General features: G+C 51.8%; 1 protein-coding gene across 3 annotated transcripts in view; it reads left to right on the forward strand.

Moving 5' to 3' along the window:
- Positions 1-23,530, forward strand: part of LOC123759723 (insulin-like growth factor 1 receptor) — a 476,359-nt gene that overhangs the window by 240,907 nt on the left and 211,922 nt on the right. For all 3 annotated transcript variants that reach the window (XM_069317552.1, XM_069317549.1, XM_069317548.1), the window contains 5 exons: positions 1,734-1,917; positions 10,509-10,675; positions 18,478-18,660; positions 19,318-19,579; positions 21,209-21,418. In XM_069317552.1, coding sequence (XP_069173653.1) covers positions 1,734-1,917; positions 10,509-10,675; positions 18,478-18,660; positions 19,318-19,579; positions 21,209-21,418 — 1,006 coding nt within the window. The remainder of the gene's footprint in view (positions 1-1,733; positions 1,918-10,508; positions 10,676-18,477; positions 18,661-19,317; positions 19,580-21,208; positions 21,419-23,530) is intronic.

Consider the following 23,530-nt stretch of genomic DNA (forward strand, 5'->3'; position numbering starts at 1 on the left):
CTGCCTGCTGCTGCACGGCGGTGCTACCTGCTGCTGCACGGTGGTGCTACCTGCTGCTGCACGGCGGTGCTACCTGCTACTGCACGGCGGTGCTACCTGCTACTGCACGGCGGTGCTGCCTGCTGCTGCACGGTGGTGCTACCTGCTGCTACACGGCGGTGCTACCTGCTACTGCACGGCGGTGCTACCTGCTGCTGCACGGCGGTGCTACCTGCTGCTGCACGGCGGTGCTACCTGCTGCTGCACGGCGGTGCTACCTGCTGCTGCACGGCGGTGCTGCCTGCTGCTGCACGGCGGTGCTACCTGCTACTGCACGGCGGTGCTGCCTGCTGCTGCACGGCGGTGCTACCTGCTACTGCACGGCGGTGCTACCTGCTACTGCACGGCGGTGCTGCCAGCTGCTGCACGGTGGTGCTACCTGCTGCTACACGGCGGTGCTACCTGCTGCTGCACGGCGGTGCTACCTGCTGCTGCACGGCGGTGCTGCCTGCTACTGCACGGCGGTGCTACCTGCTACTGCACGGCGGTGCTGCCTGCTGCTGCACGGTGGTGCTACCTGCTGCTGCACGGCGGTGCTACCTGCTACTGCACGGCGGTGCTGCCTGCTGCTGAACGGCGGTGCTACCTGCTACTGCACGGCGGTGCTACCTGCTGCTGCACGGCGGTGCTACCTGCTGCTGCACGGCGGTGCTGCCTGCTGCTGCACGGCGGTGCTACCTGCTACTGCACGGCGGTGCTGCCTGCTGCTGCACGGCGGTGCTACCTGCTACTGCACGGCGGTGCTACCTGCTACTGCACGGCGGTGCTGCCTGCTGCTGCACGGTGGTGCTACCTGCTGCTACACGGCGGTGCTACCTGCTACTGCACGGCGGTGCTACCTGCTGCTGCACGGCGGTGCTACCTGCTGCTGCACGGCGGTGCTACCTGCTGCTGCACGGTGGTGCTACCTGCTGCTGCACAGCTGTGCTACCTGCTGCTGCACGGCGGTGCTGCCTGCTGCTGCACGGCGGTGCTACCTGCTGCTGCACGGTGGTGCTACATGCTGCTGCACGGCGGTGCTACCTGCTGCTGCACGGCGGTGCTGCCTGCTGCTGCACGGCGGTGCTACCTGCTACTGCACGGCGGTGCTACCTGCTGCTGCACGGCGGTGCTACCTGCTGCTGCACGATGGTGCTACCTGCTGCTGCACGGCGGTGCTACCTGCTGCTGCACGGCGGTGCTGCCTGCTGCTGCACGGTGGTGCTACCTGCTGCTGCACGGCGGTGCTACCTGCTACTGCACGGCGGTGCTGCCTGCTGCTGCACGGTGGTGCTGCCTGCTGCTGCACGGTGGTGCTGCCTGCTGCTGCACGGCGCTGCTGCCTGCTGCTGCTCGGCGGTGCTGCCTGCTGCTGCACGGTGGTGCTGCCTGCTGCTGCTGCTGATGATGATGGTGGCTCACAATACAGAGGGTCTCAAACAGAGGTGTGGGTGGCCGCCATCTTCCCCAAGAAGGCGTGGTGTGTGTAATGGAGGCGCAAGGAAGCACACGCGAGCCCCGTGCGCCCGCGCAAGTTACCACTATATAAAAACATGCCCGACAGCGACGCGCAGGAATGTGCCGACAACATCCCTGATGGTGTCGGCGTCGGAAGGAACAGTAGTCAGACTCCGACGGCTCGTTGAGACATAATATTGGCCACTTGAATTATTTCCAGAATATTTGCGATTAATGAGGCTGTTGTGGCTACGCAGGCTATGGCGAGGAGCTGCCGGCGGAAGCGACGGCGGGAGCGTCAGTGGGCACCATCACAGTGTCCTGGAAGCACGTCTATGGCGGCTTCGACGACCGCTTCATCGTTGGGTATTATGTGTACTACAGGGAGGCCAGCACCCACGTCACGCTCTTCAGAGGCCGCGACGCTTGTAATGATAAGTTGTGAGTACCTTGACATTCTTCTTGTTGATGACCTTGACACTCTTGTTGTTGATGGTGACCTTGACACTCTTGTTGTTGATGGTGACCTTGACACTCTTGTTGTTGTTGATGACCTTGACACTCTTGTTGTTGTTGATGACCTTGACACTCTTGTTGTTGATGGTGACCTTGACACTCTTGTTGTTGTTGATGACCTTGACACTCTTGTTGTTGATGACCTTGACACTCTTGTTGTTGTTGATGACCTTGACACTCTTGTTGTTGATGGTGACCTTGACACTCTTGTTGCTGATGACCTTGACACTCTTGTTGTTGATGGTGACCTTGACACTCTTGTTGTTGTTGATGACCTTGACACTCTTGTTGTTGCTGATGACCTTGACACTCTTGTTGCTGATGACCTTGACACTCTTGTTGCTGATGACCTTGACACTCTTGTTGTTGTTGATGACCTTGACACTCTTGTTGTTGTTGATGACCTTGACACTCTTGTTGTTGATGACCTTGACACTGTTGTTGTTGATGGTGACCTTGACACTCTTGTTGTTGTTGATGACCTTGACACTCTTGTTGTTGATGATGACATTGACACTCTTCTTGTTGTTGATGACCTTGACACTCTTGTTGTTGATGACCATGAACCTCTTGTTGTTGTTGATGACCTTGACACTCTTGTTGTTGATGACCATGAACCTCTTGTTGTTGTTGATGACCTTGACACTCTTGTTGTTGATGACCATGACACTCTGGTTATTGTTGATGGCCTTGACACTCTTGTTGTTGTTGACCTTGACACTCTTGTTGTTGTTGATGACCTTGACACTCTTGTTGTTGATGATGACCTTGACACTCTTGTTGTTGATGATGACCTTGACACTCTTGTTGTTAATGATGACCTTGACACTCTTGTTGTTGTTGTTGTTGTTAATGACATTGACACTCTTGTTGATGATAACCTTGACACTCTTGTTGTCTATGACCTTGACACTCTTGTTGTTGATGACCTTGACACTCTTGTTGATGATGACCTTGACACTTTTGTTGTTGATGCCCTTGACACTCTTGTTGTTGATAATGACCTTGACACTCATGCTGTTCTTGATCTTGACACTTGTTGTTGATAACATTGACACTCTTGTTTTTGTTGATGACCTTGACACTCTTGTTGTTGATGACCTTGTCACTCTTGTTGTTGTTGATGACCTTGACACTCTTGTTGTCGATGACCTTGTCATTCCTGTTGTTGTTGATGACCTTGACACTCCTGTTGTTGTTGATGACTTTGACACTCTTGTATTTGACGACCTTGACACTCTTGTTGTTGTTGATGGCCTTGACACTCTTGTTGTTGATGATATTGACACTCTTGTTGTCTATGACCTTGACACTCTTGTTCTTGATGATGACCTTGACACTCTTGTTGTTGTTGTTGTTGTTAATGACATTGACACTCTTGTTGTCTATGACCTTGACACTCTTGTTGTTGATGACCTTGTCATTCCTGTTGTTGTTGATGACCTTGAAACTCCTGTTGTTGTTGATGACCTTGACACTCTTGTATTTGACGATCTTGACAATCTTGTTTTTGTTGATGGCCTTGACACTCTTGTTGTTGATGATATTGACACTCTTGTTGATGACGACCTTGACAATCTTGTTGTTGTTGATGACATTGACACTCCTGATGTTGATGACCTTAACACTCTTGTTTTTGTTGATGACCTTGACACTCTTGTTGTTGATGACCTTGACACTCTTGTTGTTGATGATCATGACACTTGTTGTTGTTGATGACCTTGACACTCTTGTTGTTGATGACCTTGACACTCTTGCTGTTGATGATGACCTTGACAATCTTGTTGTTGTTGATGACCTTGATACTTTTGTTGTTGATGACGACCTTGACACTCTTATTGTTGTTGATGACCTTGACATTCCTGTTGTTGATGACCTTGACACTCTTGTTGCTGATGACCTTGACACTCTTGTTGTTGCTGATGACCTTGACACTCTTGTTGTTGATGACCTTGACATTCTTTTTGTTGATGATGACCTTGACAATCTTGTTGTTGTTGATGACCTTGATACTTTTGTTGTTGATGACGACCTTGACACTCTTATTGTTGTTGATGACCTTGACATTCCTGTTGTTGTTGATGACCTTGAAACTCTTGTTGATGATATTGACACTCTTGTTGATGACGACCTTGACACTCTTGTTGATGACGACCTTGACACTCTTACACTATTGTTGATGATGACTTTGACATTCTTGTTGTTGATGACCTTGACACTCTTGTTGTTGATGATGACTTTGACACTCTTGTTGTTTTTGATGATCTTGACATTCTTGTTGTATATGTGATGACGTTGATACTGTGTGGGAGTGTAGTCAGTGTGGGAGTGTTGTCAGTGTGGGAGTGTAACAGTGTGGGAGTGTAGTCTGTGTGGGAGTGTTGTCAGTGTGGGAGTGTAACAGTGTGGGAGTGTAGTCAGTGTGGGAGTGTAGTCAGTGTGGGAGTGTAGTCTGTGTGGGAGTGTTGTCAGTGTGGGAGTGTAGTCAGTGTGGGAGTGTAGTCAGTGTGGGAGTGTAACAGTGTGGGAGTGTAGTCTGTGTGGGAGTGTTGTCAGTGTGGGAGTGTAGTCAGTGTGGGAGTGTTGTCAGTGTGGGAGTGTAGTCAGTGTGGGAGTGTAGTCTGTGTAGGAGTGTAGTCTGTGTGTGAGTGTTGTCAGTGTGGGAGTGTAGTCAGTGTGGGAGTGTAGTCAGTGTGGGAGTGTAGTCTGTGTGGGAGTGTAGTCTGTGTGGGAGTGTTGTCAGTGTGGGAGTGTAGTCTGTGTGGGAGTGTAGTCAGTGTGGGAGTGCAGTCAGTGTGGGAGTGCAGTCAGTGTGGGAGTGTAGTCAGTGTGGGAGTGTAGTCAGTGTGGGAGTGTAGTCAGTGTGGGAGTGTAGTCAGTGTGGGAGTGTAGTCAGTGTGGGAGTGTAATCAATGTGGGAGTGTAGTCAGTGTGGGAGTGTAGTCTGTGTGGGAGTGTTGTCAGTGTGGGAGTGTAGTCTGTGTGGGAGTGTAGTCAGTGTGGGAGTGTAGTCAGTGTGGGAGTGTAGTCTGTGTGGGAGTGTAGTCTGTGTGGGAGTGTTGTCAGTGTGGGAGTGTAATCAATGTGGGAGTGTAGTCAGTGTGGGAGTGTAGTCTGTGTGGGAGTGTAGTCTGTGTGGGAGTGTTGTCAGTGTGGGAGTGTAGTCAGTGTGGGAGTGTAGTCTGTGTGGGAGTGTAATCAGTGTGGGAGTGTAGACAGTGTGGGAGTGTCGTCAGTGTGGGAGTGTAGTCTGTGTGGGAGTGTAGTCTGTGTGTGAGTGTCGTCAGTGTGGGAGTGTAGTCTGTGTGGGAGTGTTGTCAGTGTGGGAGTGTAGTCAGTGTGGGAGTGTCGTCAGTGTGGGAGTGTTGTCAGTGTGGGAGTGTAGTCAGTGTGGGAGTGTAGTCAGTGTGAGAGTGTAATCAATGTGGGAGTGTAGTCAGTGTGGGAGTGTAGTCAGTGTGGGAGTGTAGTCAGTGTGGGAGTGTAATCAATGTGGGAGTGTAGTCAGTGTGGGAGTGTAGTCTGTGTGGGAGTGTAGTCAGTGTGGGAGTGTAGTCAGTGTGGGAGTGTAGTCTGTGTGGGAGTGTAGTCTGTGTGGGAGTGTTGTCAGTGTGGGAGTGTAGTCAGTGTGGGAGTGTAGTCTGTGTGGGAGTGTAATCAGTGTGGGAGTGTAGACAGTGTGGGAGTGTCGTCAGTGTGGGAGTGTAGTCTGTGTGGGAGTGTAGTCTGTGTGTGAGTGTCGTCAGTGTGGGAGTGTAGTCTGTGTGGGAGTGTTGTCAGTGTGGGAGTGTAGTCAGTGTGGGAGTGTCGTCAGTGTGGGAGTGTTGTCAGTGTGGGAGTGTAGTCAGTGTGGGAGTGTAGTCAGTGTGAGAGTGTAATCAATGTGGGAGTGTAGTCAGTGTGGGAGTGTAGTCAGTGTGGGAGTGTAGTCAGTGTGGGAGTGTAATCAATGTGGGAGTGTAGTCAGTGTGGGAGTGTAGTCTGTGTGGGAGTGTAGTCAGTGTGGGAGTGTAGTCAGTGTGGGAGTGTAGTCAGTGTGGGAGTGTAGTCAGTGTGGGAGTGTAGTCAGTGTGGGAGTGTAATCAATGTGGGAGTGTAGTCAGTGTGGGAGTGTAGTCTGTGTGGGAGTGTAGTCAGTGTGGGAGTGTCGTCAGTGTGGGAGTGTAGTCAGTGTGGGAGTGTTGTCAGTGTGGGAGTGTAGTCAGTGTGGGAGTGTTGTCAGTGTGGGAGTGTAGTCAGTGTGGGAGTGTAGTCAGTGTGGGAGTGTAATCAATGTGGGAGTGTAGTCAGTGTGGGAGTGTAGTCTGTGTGGGAGTGTTGTCAGTGTGGGAGTGTAGTCAGTGTGGGAGTGTAGTCAGTGTGGGAGTGTAGTCAGTGTGGGAGTGTAGTCAGTGTGGGAGTGTAATCAATGTGGGAGTGTAGTCAGTGTGGGAGTGTAGTCTGTGTGGGAGTGTCGTCAGTGTGGGAGTGTAGTCAGTGTGGGAGTGTAGTCAGTGTGGGAGTGTAGTCAGTGTGGGAGTGTAGTCAGTGTGGGAGTGTCGTCAGTGTGGGAGTGTAGTCAGTGTGGGAGTGTCGTCAGTGTGGAAGTGTAGTCAGTGTGGGAGTGTAGTCTGTGTGGGAGTGTAGTCAGTGTGGGAGTGTAGTCAGTGTGGGAGTGTAGTCAGTGTGGGAGTGTAGTCTGTGTGGGAGTGTAGTCAGTGTGGGAGTGTAGTCAGTGTGGGAGTGTAGTCAGTGTGGGAGTGTAGTCAGTGTGGGAGTGTAGTCTGTGTGGGAGTGTAGTCAGTGTGGGAGTGTAGTCAGTGTGGGAGTGTAGTCAGTGTGGGAGTGTCGTCAGTGTGGGAGTGTAGTCAGTGTGGGAGTGTAGTCAGTGTGGGAGTGTAGTCAGTGTGGGAGTGTCGTCAGTGTGGAAGTGTAGTCAGTGTGGGAGTGTAGTCTGTGTGGGAGTGTAGTCTGTGTGGGAGTGTAGTCAGTGTGGGAGTGTAGTCTGTGTGGGAGTGTAGTCAGTGTGGGAGTGTAGTCAGTGTGGGAGTGTAGTCAGTGTGGGAGTGTAGTCAGTGTGGGAGTGTAGTCTGTGTGGGAGTGTAGTCAGTGTGGGAGTGTAGTCTGTGTGGGAGTGTAGTCAGTGTGGGAGTGTAGTCATGTGTGGGAGTGTAGTCAGTGTGGGAGTGTAGTCAGTGTGGGAGTGTAGTCAGTGTGGGAGTGTAGTCAGTGTGGGAGTGTAGTCTGTGTGGGAGTGTAGTCAGTGTGGGAGTGTAGTCTGTGTGGGAGTGTAGTCAGTGTGGGAGTGTAGTCAGTGTGGGAGTGTAGTCTGTGTGGGAGTGTAGTCTGTGTGGGAGTGTAGTCAGTGTGGGAGTGTAGTCTGTGTGGGAGTGTAGTCAGTGTGGGAGTGTAGTCTGTGTGGGAGTGTAGTCATGTGTGGAGTGTAGTCTGTGTGGGAGTGTAGTCAGTGTGGGAGTGTAGTCAGTGTGGGAGTGTAGTCTGTGTGGGAGTGTAGTCAGTGTGGGAGTGTAGTCAGTGTGGGAGTGTAGTCAGTGTGGGAGTGTAGTCAGTGTGGGAGTGTAGTCAGTGTGGGAGTGTAGTCAGTGTGGGAGTGTAGTCTGTGTGGGAGTGTAGTCAGTGTGGGAGTGTAGTCTAGTGTGGGAGTGTAGTCAGTGTGGAAGTGTAGTCTAGTGTGGGAGTGTAGTCTGTGTGGGAGTGTAGTCAGTGTGGGAGTGTAGTCAGTGTGGGAGTGTAGTCGTGTGGGAGTGTAGTCAGTGTGGGAGTGTAGTCAGTGTGGGAGTGTAGTCAGTGTGGGAGTGTAGTCTGTGTGGGAGTGTAGTCAGGTGTGGGAGTGTAGTCATGTGTGGGAGTGTAGTCAGTGTGGGAGTGTAGTCATGTGTGGGAGTGTAGTCAGTGTGGGAGTGTAGTCAGTGTGGGAGTGTAGTCAGTGTGGAGTGTAGTCAGTGTGGGAGTGTAGTCTGTGTGGGAGTGTAGTCAGTGTGGGAGTGTAGTCTAGTGTGGGATTGTACGTCAGTGTGGGAGTGTAGTCAGTGTGGAGTGTAGTCTGTGTGGGAGTGTAGTCAGTGTGGGAGTGTAGTCTGTGTGGGAGTGTAGTCTGTGTGGGAGTGTAGTTCAGTGTGGGAGTGTAGTCAGTGTGGGAGTGGTAGTCAGTGTGGGAGTGTCGTCAGTGTGGAAGTGTAGTCAGTGTGGGAGTGTAGTCTGTGTGGGAGTGTAGTCTGTGTGGGAGTGTAGTCAGTGTGGGAGTGTAGTCAGTGTGGGAGTGTAGTCAGTGTGGAAGTGTAGTCAGTGTGGGAGTGTAGTCTGTGTGGGAGTGTAGTCTGTGTGGGAGTGTAGTCAGTGTGGGAGTGTAGTCAGTGTGGGAGTGTCGTCAGTGTGGGAGTGTAGTCAGTGTGGGAGTGTAGTCAGTGTGGGAGTGTCGTCAGTGTGGAAGTGTAGTCAGTGTGGGAGTGTAGTCTGTGTGGGAGTGTAGTCTGTGTGGGAGTTTAGTCAGTGTGGGAGTGTAGTCTGTGTGGGAGTGTAGTCAGTGTGGGAGTGTAGTCTGTGTGGGAGTGTAGTCTGTGTGGGAGTGTAGTCAGTGTGGGAGTGTAGTCAGTGTGGGAGTGTAGTCTGTGTGGGAGTGTAGTCAGTGTGGGAGTGTAGTCTGTGTGGGAGTGTAGTCAGTTTGGGGATGTAGTACTTGTGGGGAGTGTAGTCAGTGTGGGAGTGTCGTCAGTGTGGGAGTGTAGTCCTGGGAGTGTAGTGTGGGAGGTGTAGTCATGTGTGGGAGTGTAGTCAGGTGTGGAGGTAGTCTGTGTGGGAGTGTAGTCAGTGGGAGTGTAGTCTGTGTGGGAGTGTAGTCTGTGTGGGTGTAGTCTGTGTGGGAGTGTAGTCTGTCCTGGGAGTGTAGTCAGTGTGGGAGTGTAGTCTGTGTGGGAGTGTAGTCAGTGTGGGAGTGTAGTCCAGTGTGGGAGTGTAGTCTGTGTGGAGTGTAGTCTGTGTGGGAGTGTAGTCAGTGTGGGAGTGTAGTCAGTGTGGGAGTGTAGTCAGTGTGGGAGTGTAGTCTGTGTGGGAGTGTAGTCTGTGTGGGAGTGTAGTCAGTGTGGAAGTGTAGTCTGTGTGGGAGTGTAGTCTGTGTGGGAGTGTAGTCAGTGTGGGAAGTGTAGTCTGTGTGGGAGTGTAGTCTGTGTGGGAGTGTAGTCAGTGTGGGAGTGTTAGTCTGTGTGGGAGTGTAGTCTGTGTGGGAGTGTAGTCTGTGTGGGAGTGTAGTCAGTGTGGAAGTGTAGTCTGTGTGGGAGTGTAGTCAGTGTGGGAGTGTAGTCAGTGTGGGAGTGTAGTCTGTGTGGGAGTGTAGTCAGTGTGGGAGTGTAGTCAGTGTGGGAGTGTAGTCTGTGTGGGAGTGTAGTCTGTGTGGGAGTGTAGTCAGTGTGGAAGTGTAGTCTGTGTGGGAGTGTAGTCTGTGTGGGAGTGTAGTCAGTGTGGAAGTGTAGTCTGTGTGGGAGTGTAGTCTGTGTGGGAGTGTAGTCAGTGTGGGAGTGTAGTCAGTGTGGGAGTGTAGTCTGTGTGGGAGTGTAGTCTGTGTGGGAGTGTAGTCAGTGTGGGAGTGTAGTCAGTGTGGGAGTGTAGTCTGTGTGGGAGTGTAGTCAGTGTGGGAGTGTAGTCAGTGTGGGAGTGTAGTCTGTGTGGGAGTGTAGTCAGTGTGGGAGTGTAGTCAGTGTGGGAGTGTAGTCTGTGTGGGAGTGTAGTCAGTGTGGGAGTGTAGTCTGTGTGGGAGTGTAGTCAGTGTGGGAGTGTAGTCTGTGTGGGAGTGTAGTCAGTGTGGGAGTGTAGTCAGTGTGGGAGTGTAGTCTGTGTGGGAGTGTAGTCAGTGTGGGAGTGTAGTCTGTGTGGGAGTGTAGTCAGTGTGGGAGTGTAGTCTGTGTGGGAGTGTAGTCAGTGTGGGAGTGTAGTCAGTGTGGGAGTGTAGTCAGTGTGGGAGTGTAGTCTGTGTGGGAGTGTAGTCAGTGTGGGAGTGTAGTCAGTGTGGAAGTGTAGTCTGTGTGGGAGTGTAGTCAGTGTGGGAGTGTAGTCTGTGTGGGAGTGTAGTCAGTGTGGGAGTGTAGTCTGTGTGGGAGTGTAGTCAGTGTGGGAGTGTAGTCAGTGTGGGAGTGTAGTCAGTGTGGGAGTGTAGTCAGTGTGGGAGTGTAGTCTGTGTGGGAGTGTAGTCAGTGTGGGAGTGTAGTCAGTGTGGGAGTGTAGTCAGTGTGGGAGTGTAGTCAGTGTGGAAGTGTAGTCAGTGTGGGAGTGTAGTCAGTGTGGGAGTGTAGTCTGTGTGGGAGTGTAGTCAGTGTGGGAGTGTAGTCAGTGTGGGAGCTTAATCAAGCTGTGTATGAGTGTAGTTGAACTTTGCATCAGTGAAGACAAGCAGTGCTGGTAGGTATATGCAGTGTGGGAGTGTGGTAAAACTTGTTGGGTATTAGCAGATTGTGGGAGTGAAGTAAACTTTTGAGTGTGTGGATAGATTGTGGGAGTGAAATAAAACTTTGTGGATGTGTGGGCAGACTGTGGGAGAGAGTGTTCATGGAGTACAACAAGCAACAGGAGAAGATGGTCACAGTAAAGGGTCTGAAGCCATACACTCGCTACGCTCTCTACGTCTCCGTCTACTACATCGACGCTAAGAGCGCCACCCGCTCCGCCATCCTCTACGCCAGGACCCGGGCCAGCAGTGAGTATCCACTCCCCATGTTCTCCCTCCCGGCTCCTTAAACTCCTGCAGGACCCGGGCCAAAAAATGAGTGCCCACCACCTTGCTCTCCCTCCCGGCTCCGTAAACTCCTGCAGGACCCGGGCCAAAAAATGAGTACCCACCACCTTGCTCTCCCTCCCGGCTCCGTAAACTCCTGCAGGACCCGGGCCAAAAAATGAGTACCCACCACCTTGCTCTCCCTCCCGGCTCCGTAAACTCCTGCAGGACCCGGGCCAAAAAATGAGTACCCACCACCTTGCTCTCCCTCCCGGCTCCGTAAACTCCTGCAGGACCCGGGCCAATAAAATGAGTACCCACCACCTTGCTCTCCCTTCCGGCTCCGTAAACTCCTGCAGGACCCGGGCCAATAAAATGAGTACCCACCACCTTGCTCTCCCTTCCGGCTCCGTAAACTCCTGCAGGACCCGGGCCAATAAAATGAGTGCCCACCACCTTGCTCTCCCTCCCGGCTCCGTAAACTCCTGCAGGACCCGGGCCAATAAAATGAGTACCCACCACCTTGCTCTCTCTTCCGGCTCCGTAAACTCCTGCAGGACCCGGGCCAATAAAATGAGTACCCACCACCTTGCTCTCCCTTCCGGCTCCGTAAACTCCTGCAGGACCCGGGCCAATAAAATGAGTGCCCACCACCTTGCTCTCCCTCCCGGCTCCGTAAACTCCTGCAGAACTCGGGCCAATAAAATGAGTACCCACCACCTTGCTCTCCCTCCCGGCTCCGTAAACTCCTGCAGGACCCGGGCCAATAAAATGAGTACCCACCACCTTGCTCTCCCTTCCGGCTCCGTAAACTCCTGCAGGACCCGGGCCAATAAAATGAGTACCCACCACCTTGCTCTCCCTTCCGGCTCCGTAAACTCCTGCAGGACCCGGGCCAATAAAATGAGTACCCACCACCTTGCTCTCCCTTCCGGCTCCGTAAACTCCTGCAGGACCCGGGCCAATAAAATGAGTACCCACCACCTTGCTCTCCCTCCCGGCTCCGTAAACTCCTGCAGGACCCGGGCCAATAAAATGAGTACCCACCACCTTGCTCTCCCTTCCGGCTCCGTAAACTCCTGCAGGACCCGGGCCAATAAAATGAGTACCCACCACCTTGCTCTCCCTTCCGGCTCCGTAAACTCCTGCAGGACCCGGGCCAATAAAATGAGTACCCACCACCTTGCTCTCCCTTCCGGCTCCGTAAACTCCTGCAGGACCCGGGCCAATAAAATGAGTACCCACCACCTTGCTCTCCCTTCCGGCTCCGTAAACTCCTGCAGGACCCGGGCCAATAAAATGAGTACCCACCACCTTGCTCTCCCTTCTGGCTCCGTAAACTCCTGCAGGACCCGGGCCAATAAAATGAGTGCCCACCACCTTGCTCTCCCTCCCGGCTCCGTAAACTCCTGCAGGACCCGGGCCAATAAAATGAGTACCCACCACCTTGCTCTCCCTTCCGGCTCCGTAAACTCCTGCAGGACCCGGGCCAAAAAATGAGTACTCACCACCTTGCTCTCCCTCCCGGCTCCGTAAACTCCTGCAGGACCCGGGCCAATAAAATGAGTGCCCACCACCTTGCTCTCCCTCCCGGCTTCGTAAACTCCTGCAGGACCCGGGCCAATAAAATGAGTACCCACCACCTTGCTCTCCCTTCCGGCTCAGTAAACTCCTGCAGGACCCGGGCCAATAAAATGAGTACCCACCACCTTGCTCTTCCTACCGACTCCATAATCTCTTTCCTCTATTTCATCATTATACCCAAACATTCTCCCTAGTCCATTAGTTTACAGCTGACCTACGCCTGACTGATGTGTAAAAAAATCATTTATAATAAAGCTCGTGAATGCCCTGGTAAGTGTTGCGGGTTTTATTATGTGTCTATCACTTAATCTCTGTTCCTTCTTTATTACTTTCACATTTTCTCTGTTTGTTAAGTGGTTATCTTGAGATGATTTCGGGACTTTTTAGTGTCCCCGCGGACCGGTCCTCGACCAGGCCTCCACCCCCAGGAAGATGCCCGTAACAGTTGACTAACTTCCAGGTACCTATTTACTGCTAGGTAACAAGGGCATCAGGGTGAAAGAAACTCTGCTCATCGTTTCTCCCTGGAGCCCGGGATCGAACCCGGGACCAAAAGATCACACGTCCAGTGTTCTGTCCGCTCAGCCACCGGATCCCTCCCAAGTGACTTTAACTGCTGGTTCAATATGCAGGTCGATGCTTGTGTGTTCTCGGGACCGTGCGCACAACCCGTCTCCTTAAAAATAATCATGCTTTTCGCTCATATGCGCTCTATGGCATAAAATGGACGTAATTTGAAATAAAATCGGCTGACAAAAGTGATGTACTGTCCCGTTTTCTGTTTGAGTCGTCTGGCTTACTCGGTGAGGTTAGGAGAGGAAACTTTCAATTAACGGTTTTCATGATGTTTTGAAGCTTTAGGAGAATTTCCTGCCCTCCAAACCTACAAGAGGACCCTTAACTTACTGTTTTGGAAAAAAATAGAAAACTTTTCATTTTCAAATTACGTCCATTTTCGGCCATAAGGCCAAATGGCCAAATTCAGACGTAATTTGTAAGATGACAGCTTGTAAGCGTTTTACTCTGCTTCTCTATTTTGGACTTCCAATTGTAAATTAGTGACGACCTTCATAAGATTTATAAATTTAGCAATCATTATCTTTTACGAGGGTGCTTTCCCCTTCTCTAGTTTTTCTTTAGTGGCACTTGATGGTAACAAACAGGAAGCTGTCCACTTGCCCTATACAGTGTCCTACACTACCACCTCATCACATTCAACACTTTATTCTCACGCTAAAACTTATTTCTCACGTTTTAAACTCTTTCAGTCGGGAATAACGAAGACATCTGTCCTGATTCGTTCACTCGTTCGCTCTGCCCGCTTTATATATACAATTTAAGTACTATGCGATAACGCGAGGAATTATTCACTATGCATAATGCAACAGTAAGCATCCGTATATTGCCACCGCCACTGTTGGTACACATCTTTCCGTGTCTTGAAGAACAGCTGTGGAACAGCTGTCATATACACCCCGGAAATATAATTTGCGCCACAAGCTACGGTTTCCAATTTCTCTAGCAGGAGAACATGAGCCTTCTTTAACACACAACGGAGGCAAAGTTCTTCACTAGAACACGAGAACATTGTTGGGTATATATATGATACGTATTAGAGTGCGTGAGATCACGCACTCTCCACCTAGAGTGCTCAGTGCTCTAACTCTACTGAAAGTGTTGCTGCATATCTCCTTGGGCGATGCTAGCCAGCCATGCACTCTACTGTGGTTTCAGCTGTTGATTATGGTTGTCCAGGTTGCTTGTGCAACCTGTCTTCCTAATAGAACGGCGCATTTTGACGTATGCTATATGAGGTAACTATATATGTCATCTCTGATGACATATATAGTCAAGTATTTTTGTAACTAGGGCAAAAATTGTCGTATTAGAAAACAGTAGTGACTTGCGGAATTGACTTACTATCCCGTTTTCTGTTTTGGGTCCTCTGGTAGGTTAGGATAAGCGCACTTTAGTACGACAATTTCTTGACGTTTGAAAACCTTAGGAGGACGGACTGGTACAAGATCATCCCTGCCACTCTCCGCCATGTTGACAGTAGACACACTCGAGGCTTGCGGTTAAGTGTACAGGTATTCTGCTCTTCCCATTTTCAAACTTGTTCGCTGACGTCAGAGATTTATCCCTTAATTATAGATATAACTGCTAATGTTATAGGTACTATGCAAAAGTTTTCATAATCATGAGAAAGATCAGTGATAAAGTATAGTGATATAATATTTCCACCTTCCCACATCACACTTAACAGTGTCCGGGATTCACTGGCACGCTGGTTCAAATACCACTTTTACCTCAGATAATTATCTCGTTGATCTATCACGCCAGTGTGATTTGTCTGTGTTCATACTTAACAGCCTTTCAGTGTTAAAAGGCCCCATGTTACTTCCCTGCCTGTAGAAGAGAAACTGATTTCGGACATGTCTCTGAAATATTCCATTTAATTCAAAGATTTCCATCACTGAAAGTTTCAATAATAAATTTTTCAAAACTTCCTTGTAACATACGCATATGTTCTCTCGCCTTTCCTGCTGCTTAAAGCCAGCTTCATCTGGAACATGTCCTTATGCATCCAAGTTCCCTCTACCATTTTGACTGGATCACTGTGAGGACCAGCGCCCTAATCCCTGCTCAGAGATCCCCAACAGTAGTAGGCATCCGTCAGTCTCAGGAGACTATGTAGTTGCGCTCTGGTTGTCGGTCTGCAGTGACCTCTCCAGGGCGCAAAGCCAGGGTAGGTTGATATGGAGGAGAAGCTGTTACCCATGCAGCAGGTCGCCCCTCTCAACGGCGCCGAAAGTCTCCAATGGAAAGACAAACGTCAATACGATTGGTTCCAGCGCCGTCGCAGGAACTGTGAGCTCCGGAGTTGACCTCGAAGTTGGTGTAACGACTAAGTAAGGGTGTGGAGGTGACATTAAAATACCTTCAGTCAGACCAACCGCTTCCCAAGTTCACAATGGACGGAGTAATGATAACTTAATCAAGATTAATAACATTTGCTGAATGATTAATCATATACCAAAGCCATCAAAATCACCAAAATTACTTATGCGCCTAAAGTATAGATAATGTCTCTTATTTCCCTAAAACTTTGCTTTGACCTTCAGAAGGGCTGGTGACTCCCTCCCTGGCCTCGTGAGGCTGGTGACTCCCTCCCTGGCCTCGTGAGGCTGGTGACTCCCTCCATCCCTGGCCTCGTGAGGCTGGTGACTCCCTCCCTGGCCTCGTGAGGCTGGTGACTCCCTCCATCCCTGGCCTCGTGAGGCTGGTGACTCCCTCCCTGGCCCCGTGAGGCTGTTGACTCCCTCCCTGGCCTCGTGAGCCTAGGGACTCCCTCCCTAGCCCCGTGAGGCTGGTGACTCCCTCCCTGGCCCCGTGAGGCTGGTGACTCCCTCCATCCCTGGCCTCGTGAGGCTGGTGGCTCCCTCCCTGGCCCCGTGAGGCTGGTGACTCCCTCCCTGGCCTCGTGAGGCTGGTGACTCCCTCCCTGGCCCCGTGAGCCTGGTGACTCCCTCCATCCCTGGCCTCGTGAGGCTGGTGGCTCCCTCCCTGGCCCCGTGAGGCTGGTGACTCCCTCCCTGGCCTCGTGAGGCTGGTGACTCCCTCCATCCCTGGCCTCGTGAGGCTGGTGACTCCCTCCCTGGCCTCGTGAGGCTGGTGACTCCCTCCATCCCTGGCCTCGTGAGGCTGGTGACTCCCTCCCTGGCCCCGTGAGGCTGTTGACTCCCTCCCTGGCCTCGTGAGCCTAGTGACTCCCTCCCTAGCCCCGTGAGGCTGGTGACTCCCTCCCTGGCCTCGTGAGGCTGGTGACTCCCTCCATCCCTGGCCTCGTGAGGCTGGTGGCTCCCTCCCAGGCCCCGTGAGGCTGGTGACTCCCTCCCTGGCCTCGTGAGGCTGGTGACTCCCTCCCTGGCCCCGTGAGCCTGGTGACTCCCTCCATCCCTGGCCTCGTGAGGCTGGTGGCTCCCTCCCTGGCCCCGTGAGGCTGGTGACTCCCTCCCTGGCCTCGTGAGGCTGGTGACTCCCTCCATCCCTGGCCTCGTGAGGCTGGTGGCTCCCTCCCTGGCCTCGTGAGGCTGGTGACTCCCTCCATCCCTGGCCTCGTGAGGCTGGTGACTCCCTGGCCCCGTGAGCCTGGTGACTCCCTCCCTAGCCCCGTGAGGCTGGTGACTCCCTCCCTGGCCTCGTGAGGCTGGTGACTCCCTCCATCCCTGGCCTCGTGAGGCTGGTGGCTTCCTCCCTGGCCCCGTGAGGCTGGTGACTCCCTCACTGGCCTCGTGAGGCTGGTGACTCCCTCCATCCCTGGCCTCGTGAGGCTGGTGACTCCCTCCATCCCTGGCCTCGTGAGGCTGGTGACTCCCTCCCTGGCCTCGTGAGGCTGGTGACTCCCTCCATCCCTGGCCTCGTGAGGCTGGTGACTCCCTCCCTGGCCCCGTGAGCCTGGTGACTCCCACCCTGGCCCCGTGAGCCTGGTGACTCCCTCCCTGGCCCCGTGAGCCTGGTGACTCCCTCCCTGGCCCCGTGAGCCTGGTGACTCCCTCCCTGGCCTCGTGAGGCTGGTGACTCCCACCCTGGCCTCGTGAGCCTGGTGACTCCCACCCTGGCCTCGTGAGCCTGGTGACTCCCACCCTGGCCTCGTGAGCCTGGTGACTCCCTCCCTGGCCCCGTGAGCCTGGTGACTCCCTCCCTGGCCCCGTGAGCCTGGTGACTCCCTCCCTGGTCCCGTGAGGCTGGTGACTCCCTCCCTGGCCCCGTGAGCCTGGTGACTCCCACCCTGGCCCCGTGAGCCTGGTGACTCCCTCCCTGGCCCTGTGAGCCTGGTGACTCCCTCCCTGGCCCCGTGAGCCTGGTGACTCCCTCCCTGGCCTCGTGAGGCTGGTGACTCCCACCCTGGCCTCGTGAGCCTGGTGACTCCCACCCTGGCCTCGTGAGCCTGGTGACTCCCACCCTGGCCTCGTGAGCCTGGTGACTCCCTCCCTGGCCCCGTGAGCCTGGTGACTCCCTCCCTGGTCCCGTGAGCCTGGTGACTCCCTCCCTGGCCCCGTGAGCCTGGTGACTCCCTCCCTGGCCCCGTGAGCCTGGTGACTCCCTCCCTGGTCCCGTGAGCCTGGTGACTCCCTCCCTGGCCCCGTGAGCCTGGTGACTCCCTCCCTGGCCCCGTGAGCCTGGTGACTCCCTCCCTGGTCCCGTGAGGCTGGTGACTCCCTCCCTGGCCCCGTGAGCCTGGTGACTCCCACCCTGGCCCCGTAAGCCTGGTGACTCCCTCCCTGGCCCCGTGAGCCTGGTGACTCCCTCCCTGGCCCCGTGAGCCTGGTGACTCCCTCCCTGGCCTCGTGAGGCTGGTGACTCCCACCCTGGCCTCGTGAGCCTGGTGACTCCCACCCTGGCCTCGTGAGCCTGGTGACTCCCACCCTGGCCTCGTGAGCCTGGTGACTCCCTCCCTGGCCCCGTGAGGCTGGTGACTCCCTCCCTGGCCCCGTGAGCCTGGTGACTCCCTCCCTGGCCCCGTGAGCCTGGTGACTCCCTCCCTGGCCCCGTGAGCCTGGTGACTCCCACCCTGGCCCCGTGAGGCTGGTGACTCCCACCCTGGCCCCGTGAGCCTGGTGACTCCCACCCTGGCCCCGTGAGCCTGGTGACTCCCTCCCTGGCCCCGTGAGCCTGGTGACTCCCTCCCTGGCCCCGTGAGCCTGGTGACTCCCACCCTGGCCCCGTGAGCCTGGTGACTCCCACCCTGGCCCCGTGAGGCTGGTGACTCCCACCCTGGCCCCGTGAGCCTGGTGACTCCCACCCTGGCCCCGTGACACCTTATCACAGCTCTAGAGTAGGGGTCGGCGGCCTTCAAGTAACCTCCCTAAGCTCTCTTAGGTACAGTTTCAAGGAAATAATCATCATTACCTGTACCTTGGAGACGTAATGATAAAAATACACTAACTTCCCCGAGATCATAATTTGTTTACATGGTGTAATTAGTGAGTTATTTATATTCCAGGAAAAGAACAAGTTTGTTGCCAAGTTTACAGTGTTAGTTATATAAAGTGTTCACCATGTTAGTTATATCAAGTGTTCACCATGTTAGTTATATAAAGTGTTCACCATGTTAGCGCAAGTACATGAACAAATAGGCACATCATGTAAATAAATAAATAAATAAAGCTAATTCAAAGAGCGTTCCCCCCTGACAGACCCGTCACCTGTGAGGGAGCTGCAGGTAAGCCAGCCAGGTTCCTCTCACCTGGTCTTCACCTGGCTTATGCCGTCTTCACCAAACGGCCAGATTACTCTGTACGAGGTCAAGTATCAGAGGGTGCAGCGACTACCCCTACACCCCGCCTACGCTCAGGCGTGTAGTGAGGACTACGAGCCTCGTAAGTTGTGAAGCGACAGGTGGCCTGCTATATAGCACACCTGTCCTTCTTTGTTGCGTTCCCTTCACCTGTAGTCTTAGTCTGTAGCTGCTGCTTCAGTAGTGTTCCTCTTCATCTGTAGTCTTAGTCTGTAGCTGCTGCTTCAGTAGTGTCCCTCTTCATCTGTAGTCTTAGTCTGTAGCTGCTTCAGTAGTGTCCCTCTTCATCTGTAGTCTTAGTCTGTAGCTGCTTCAGTAGTGCCCCTCTTCATCTGTAGTCTTAGTCTGTAGCTGCTTCAGTAGTGTCCCTCTTCATCTGTTTATGAATATAGAGCATTTCAGTGTCTTGCTGTGTTATTATTCGCCTCCTTCTGTTCGTATTATATTTGTGTTACTTCTGTGTATGTCAGTGTGTTTGTTTCAATCTCTTGACAAGGCATTCATTCCCTTACAAGTATTAACAACCACTACCATGTATCTTCCTTAGATAAGGTGAAGCCTTAACAAGCGTGACGTCATCAATAACGTGGCTCTCTCCTTTCTAGTTGGGAATTTTCTCCATTCATTGATTTTATACATTTGTATTATTGTGTATTGAAACGTAACGATACATAATGAATCGAGTTATTATATGAATAGTCAATGAATAATTGAATGTGTTACAATTTACGTTTGCCAGCTAGTAGAGTGGCCAAGGTCAACGTGGCCCAGGAGACGACGACCAACACCCAGCCTACGGGGCCAGGGGGCGCCGCCCAGCGTCAGCAGGGAGGGGAAAGTGGTCTCTCTGACGAGGGCGGGGAGAGGAGCCTCTCTCGTGTACAAGGCTCCAGGAAAGAGTGCTGTGCCTGCCCCCCGTCCTACTCCGTCGTCTCCAAAGAAGACAGACAATATGATATTGAGTTTGAGAACTACTTGAGAAGAGCTATGTATTCCAAGGTGTAAGTTCACTGTTGCTTTAATTTCAGTCTCTTAATATATTAATTTAAAAACTATGACCTTGTATATAAGATTCCATCTAATGTTTATGATTTATGTAAATATGTTTCATATTTTCATTGGCATAATTAATGCACTTTGAAACTAAGAGCTAAAGGAGCTGAACAAAATCCCTTGTATCCAGCACTGTGGGGACTTGTGACCTCCACCATAACCAGAGGGAAGGTCACTGTGTACCTGGTAGGTGTAGCAGGTGTGTGATGTGTGAACATGGGCAGGTGTAGCAGGTGTGTGATGTGTGAACATGGGCAGGTGTAGCAGGTGTGTGATGTGTGAACATGGGCAGGTGTAGCAGGTGTGTGATGTGTGAACATGGGCAGGTGTAGCAGGTGTGTGATGTGTGAACATGGGCAGGTGTAGCAGGTGTGTGATGTGTGAACATGGGCAGGTGTAGCAGCTGTGTGGTGTGTGAACATAGGCAGGTGTAGTAGCTGTATGGCGTGTGAACATAGGCAGGTGTAGTAGCTGTGTGGCGTGTGAACATAGGCAGGTGTAGTAGCTGTATGGCGTGTGAACATAGGCAGGTGTAGTAGCTGTATGGCGTGTGAACATAGGCAGGTGTAGCAGCTGTGTGGTGTGTGAACATAGGCAGGTGTAGCAGCTGTGTGGTGTGTGAACATGGGCAGGTGTAGTAGCTGTGTGGTGTGTGAACATGGGCAGGTGTAGCAGCTGTGTGGTGTGTGAACATAGGCAGGTGTAGTAGCTGTGTGGTGTGTGAACATAGGCAGGTGTAGTAGCTGTGTGGTGTGTGAACATGGGCAGGTGTAGCAGCTGTGTGGTGTGTGAACATAGGCAGGTGTAGTAGCTGTGTGGTGTGTGAACATGGGCAGGTGTAGTAGCTGTGTGGTGTGTAAACATATGCAACATAGGCAGGTGTAGTAGCTGTGTGGTGTGTGAACAAGGGCAGGTGTAGCAGGTGTGTGGTGTGTGAACAAGGGCAGGTGTGTGGTGTGTGAAGAAGGGCAGGTGTAGCAGGTGTGTGGTGTGTGAACATAGGCAGGTGTAGTAGCTGTGTGGTGTGTGAACAAGGGAAGGTGTAGCAGGTGTGTGGTGTGTGAACAAGGGAAGGTGTAGCAGGTGTGTGGTGTGTGAACATAGGCAAGTGTAGCAACTGTGTGATGTGTGAACATAGGCAGGTGTAGCAGCTGTGTGGTGTGTGAATATAGGTAGGCAGGTGTAGCAGTTGTGTGGTGTGATAACATAGCCAGGTGTAGCAGGTGTGTGGTGTGTGAATATAGGTAGGCAGGTGTAGCAGCTGTGTGGTGTGAGAACATAGGCAGGTGTAGCAGCTGTGTGGTGTGTGAACATAGGCAGGTGTAGCAGCTGTGTAGTGTGAGAACATAGGCAGGTGTAGCAACTGTGTGGTGTGAGAACATAGGCAGGTGTAGCAGCTGTGTCGTGTGCGAACATATGCAGGTGTAGCAGGTGTGTGGTGTATAAACATGGACCTCAAATCGCCCACGCACACCTTATAAATCTCTAATGTATCCTTCCTCTCTTGATTAGGTATACCTAAATATAACTAACAAATTAAAATAAACTCTATGTGAAGCAAGTGAGTCCCTTGCCAGGGAGAAGAAAGAGGATGGTAGCGAGGCATCAGAGTCACGAAGAGCATCCTTGGGTGGCAGCAGGAGACGCAGCCGCCAGCGCAGCCAGGCTGTTGTGGTGGGCGAGGAGCCCTCAACCACAACGGTGTGGAGCTCCCTGGAGCCCTCAGGCAGCACCGTGTGGAGCTCCCGGGGCTCAGTCGGGGAAATTCCTGTACTCTACTACAAAAGGTAACTCTCAACTTCGTCTGAACTACTTCATGTTTAAACATTACCTCACGTTCTCTTACTGACGTGTTCATCCATCTTGTCTTGCTGACGTGTTCATCCATCTTGTCTTGCTGACGTGTTCATCCATCTTGTCTTGCTGACGTGTTCATCCATCTTGTCTTGCTGACGTGTTCATCCATCTTGTCTTGCTGACGTGTTCATCCATCTTGTCTTGCTGACGTGTTCATCCATCTTGTCTTGCTTACGTGTTCATCCATCTTGTCTTGCTGACGTGTTCATCCATCTTGTCTTGCTGACGTGTTCATCCATCTTGTCTTGCTGACGTGTTCATCCATCTTGTCTTGCTGACGTGTTCATCCATCTTGTCTTGCTGACGTGTTCATCCATCTTGTCTTGCTGACGTGTTCATCCATCTTGTCTTGCTGACGTGTTCATCCATCTTGTCTTGCTGACGTGTTCATCCATCTTGTCTTGCTGACGTGTTCATCCATCTTGTCTTGCTGACGTGTTCATCCATCTTGTCTTGCTGACGTGTTCATCCATCTTGTCTTGCTGACGTGTTCATCCATCTTGTCTTGCTGACGTGTTCATCCATCTTGTCTTGCTGACGTGTTCATCCATCTTGTCTTGCTGACGTGTTCATCCATCTTGTCTTGCTGACGTGTTCATCCATCTTGTCTTGCTGACGTGTTCATCCATCTTGTCTTGCTGACGTGTTCATCCATCTTGTCTTGCTGACGTGTTCATCCATCTTGTCTTGCTGACGTGTTCATCCATCTTGTCTTGCTGACATCCACAACGTCAGTAGTGTTATCCAGTACGGACGCCTGCAAACATAATGCTACGCACGCATTCTTAATTTGCAATGAACTTTGATCAGTCCATTTTCAGTAATAGTTAATTTCCTCCCATTTTCAAAAAATTCTTACTTGTTTCCATTTTACAATTTTTTTTATATTTGTCCCCATGATTGTTCTTATGGTTTAAATACATTTTTATGACCAGATTGTTTAGTGAACATCAGAATTATTGAATGCCCATTGCCCCATACAGCATCTCCTATATGTTCCCACCCATGATTGGCAGAGCAGCCAATCATGGACTACCGTTAAGAATGAAATAAACTGTAGAAGGCCTAATAGTCTATACATAACAAACAAGGAAACTGTAGAATACTCAAAGAGAATCCTGTGGAGGATGGAGTAATCCTTGTAGCACATTAGTAGTGGGTGTGGAGGATGGAGTAATTCTGGTAGTACATTAGTAGTGGGTGTGGAGGAGGGAGTAATCCTGGTAGTACATTAGTAGTGGGTGTGGAGGATGGAGTAATCCTAGTAGCAAATTAATAGTGGGTGTGGAGGATGGAGTAATCCTGGTAGTACATTAGTAGTGGGTGTGGAGGATGGAGTAATTCTGGTAGTACATTAGTAGTGGGTGTGGAGGAGAGTAATCCTGGTAGTACATTAGTAGTGGGTGTGGAGGAGGGAGTAATCCTGGTAGTCCAGCAGTAGTGAGTGTTGAGAGAGTAATCCTGGAAGTGCAGTCGTTGTGGTGTTGCGGGAGTAATCGGGGTGGTACGACAGTAGTTGGTGTAGACGGTGTAATCTTGGTAGTAAAGGTGTAGTGGTGTGGATAGCGTAGTCGTGGTAGTCCAGCAGTAGTGGGTGTGGCGGGAGTACAGTTAGTACATGGTAGTACAGTTTTAGTTGGCGTTGAGAGAGTAATTCTTGTTGTACAGAAGTTGTAGTAAGTAATCCTGCTAGTATAGTAATCCTGCTAGTATAGTAGTAGTGGTGTGGATGGAGTAATCCTGGTAGTACCACAGTAGTGTGGTGTGGAGGAAGTAATCCTAGTAGTTCAGTAGTGTGGTGTGGAGGAAGTAATCCTGGTTGTGCAGTACTACCAGGTTTGATGGGATTATTCCTAGTAATACAGTAATAGTTGTTGTTGAGGGAGTAATCCTGGTAGTTCAACAGTAGTTGGTGCGGAGGGAATAACCCTGTTAGTACAGTAGTAGTGGTGTGAATGGTGTAATCCTGAGAGTACAGTAATAGTTGGTGTGGAGTGAGTAATCCTCGTTGTATAGTACTACAAGGTGTGAATGGAGTAGTA

The sequence above is a fragment of the Procambarus clarkii genome, chromosome 8 (genome assembly GCF_040958095.1).
Source record: "Procambarus clarkii isolate CNS0578487 chromosome 8, FALCON_Pclarkii_2.0, whole genome shotgun sequence".
NCBI classification, from domain to species: domain Eukaryota; kingdom Metazoa; phylum Arthropoda; class Malacostraca; order Decapoda; family Cambaridae; genus Procambarus; species Procambarus clarkii.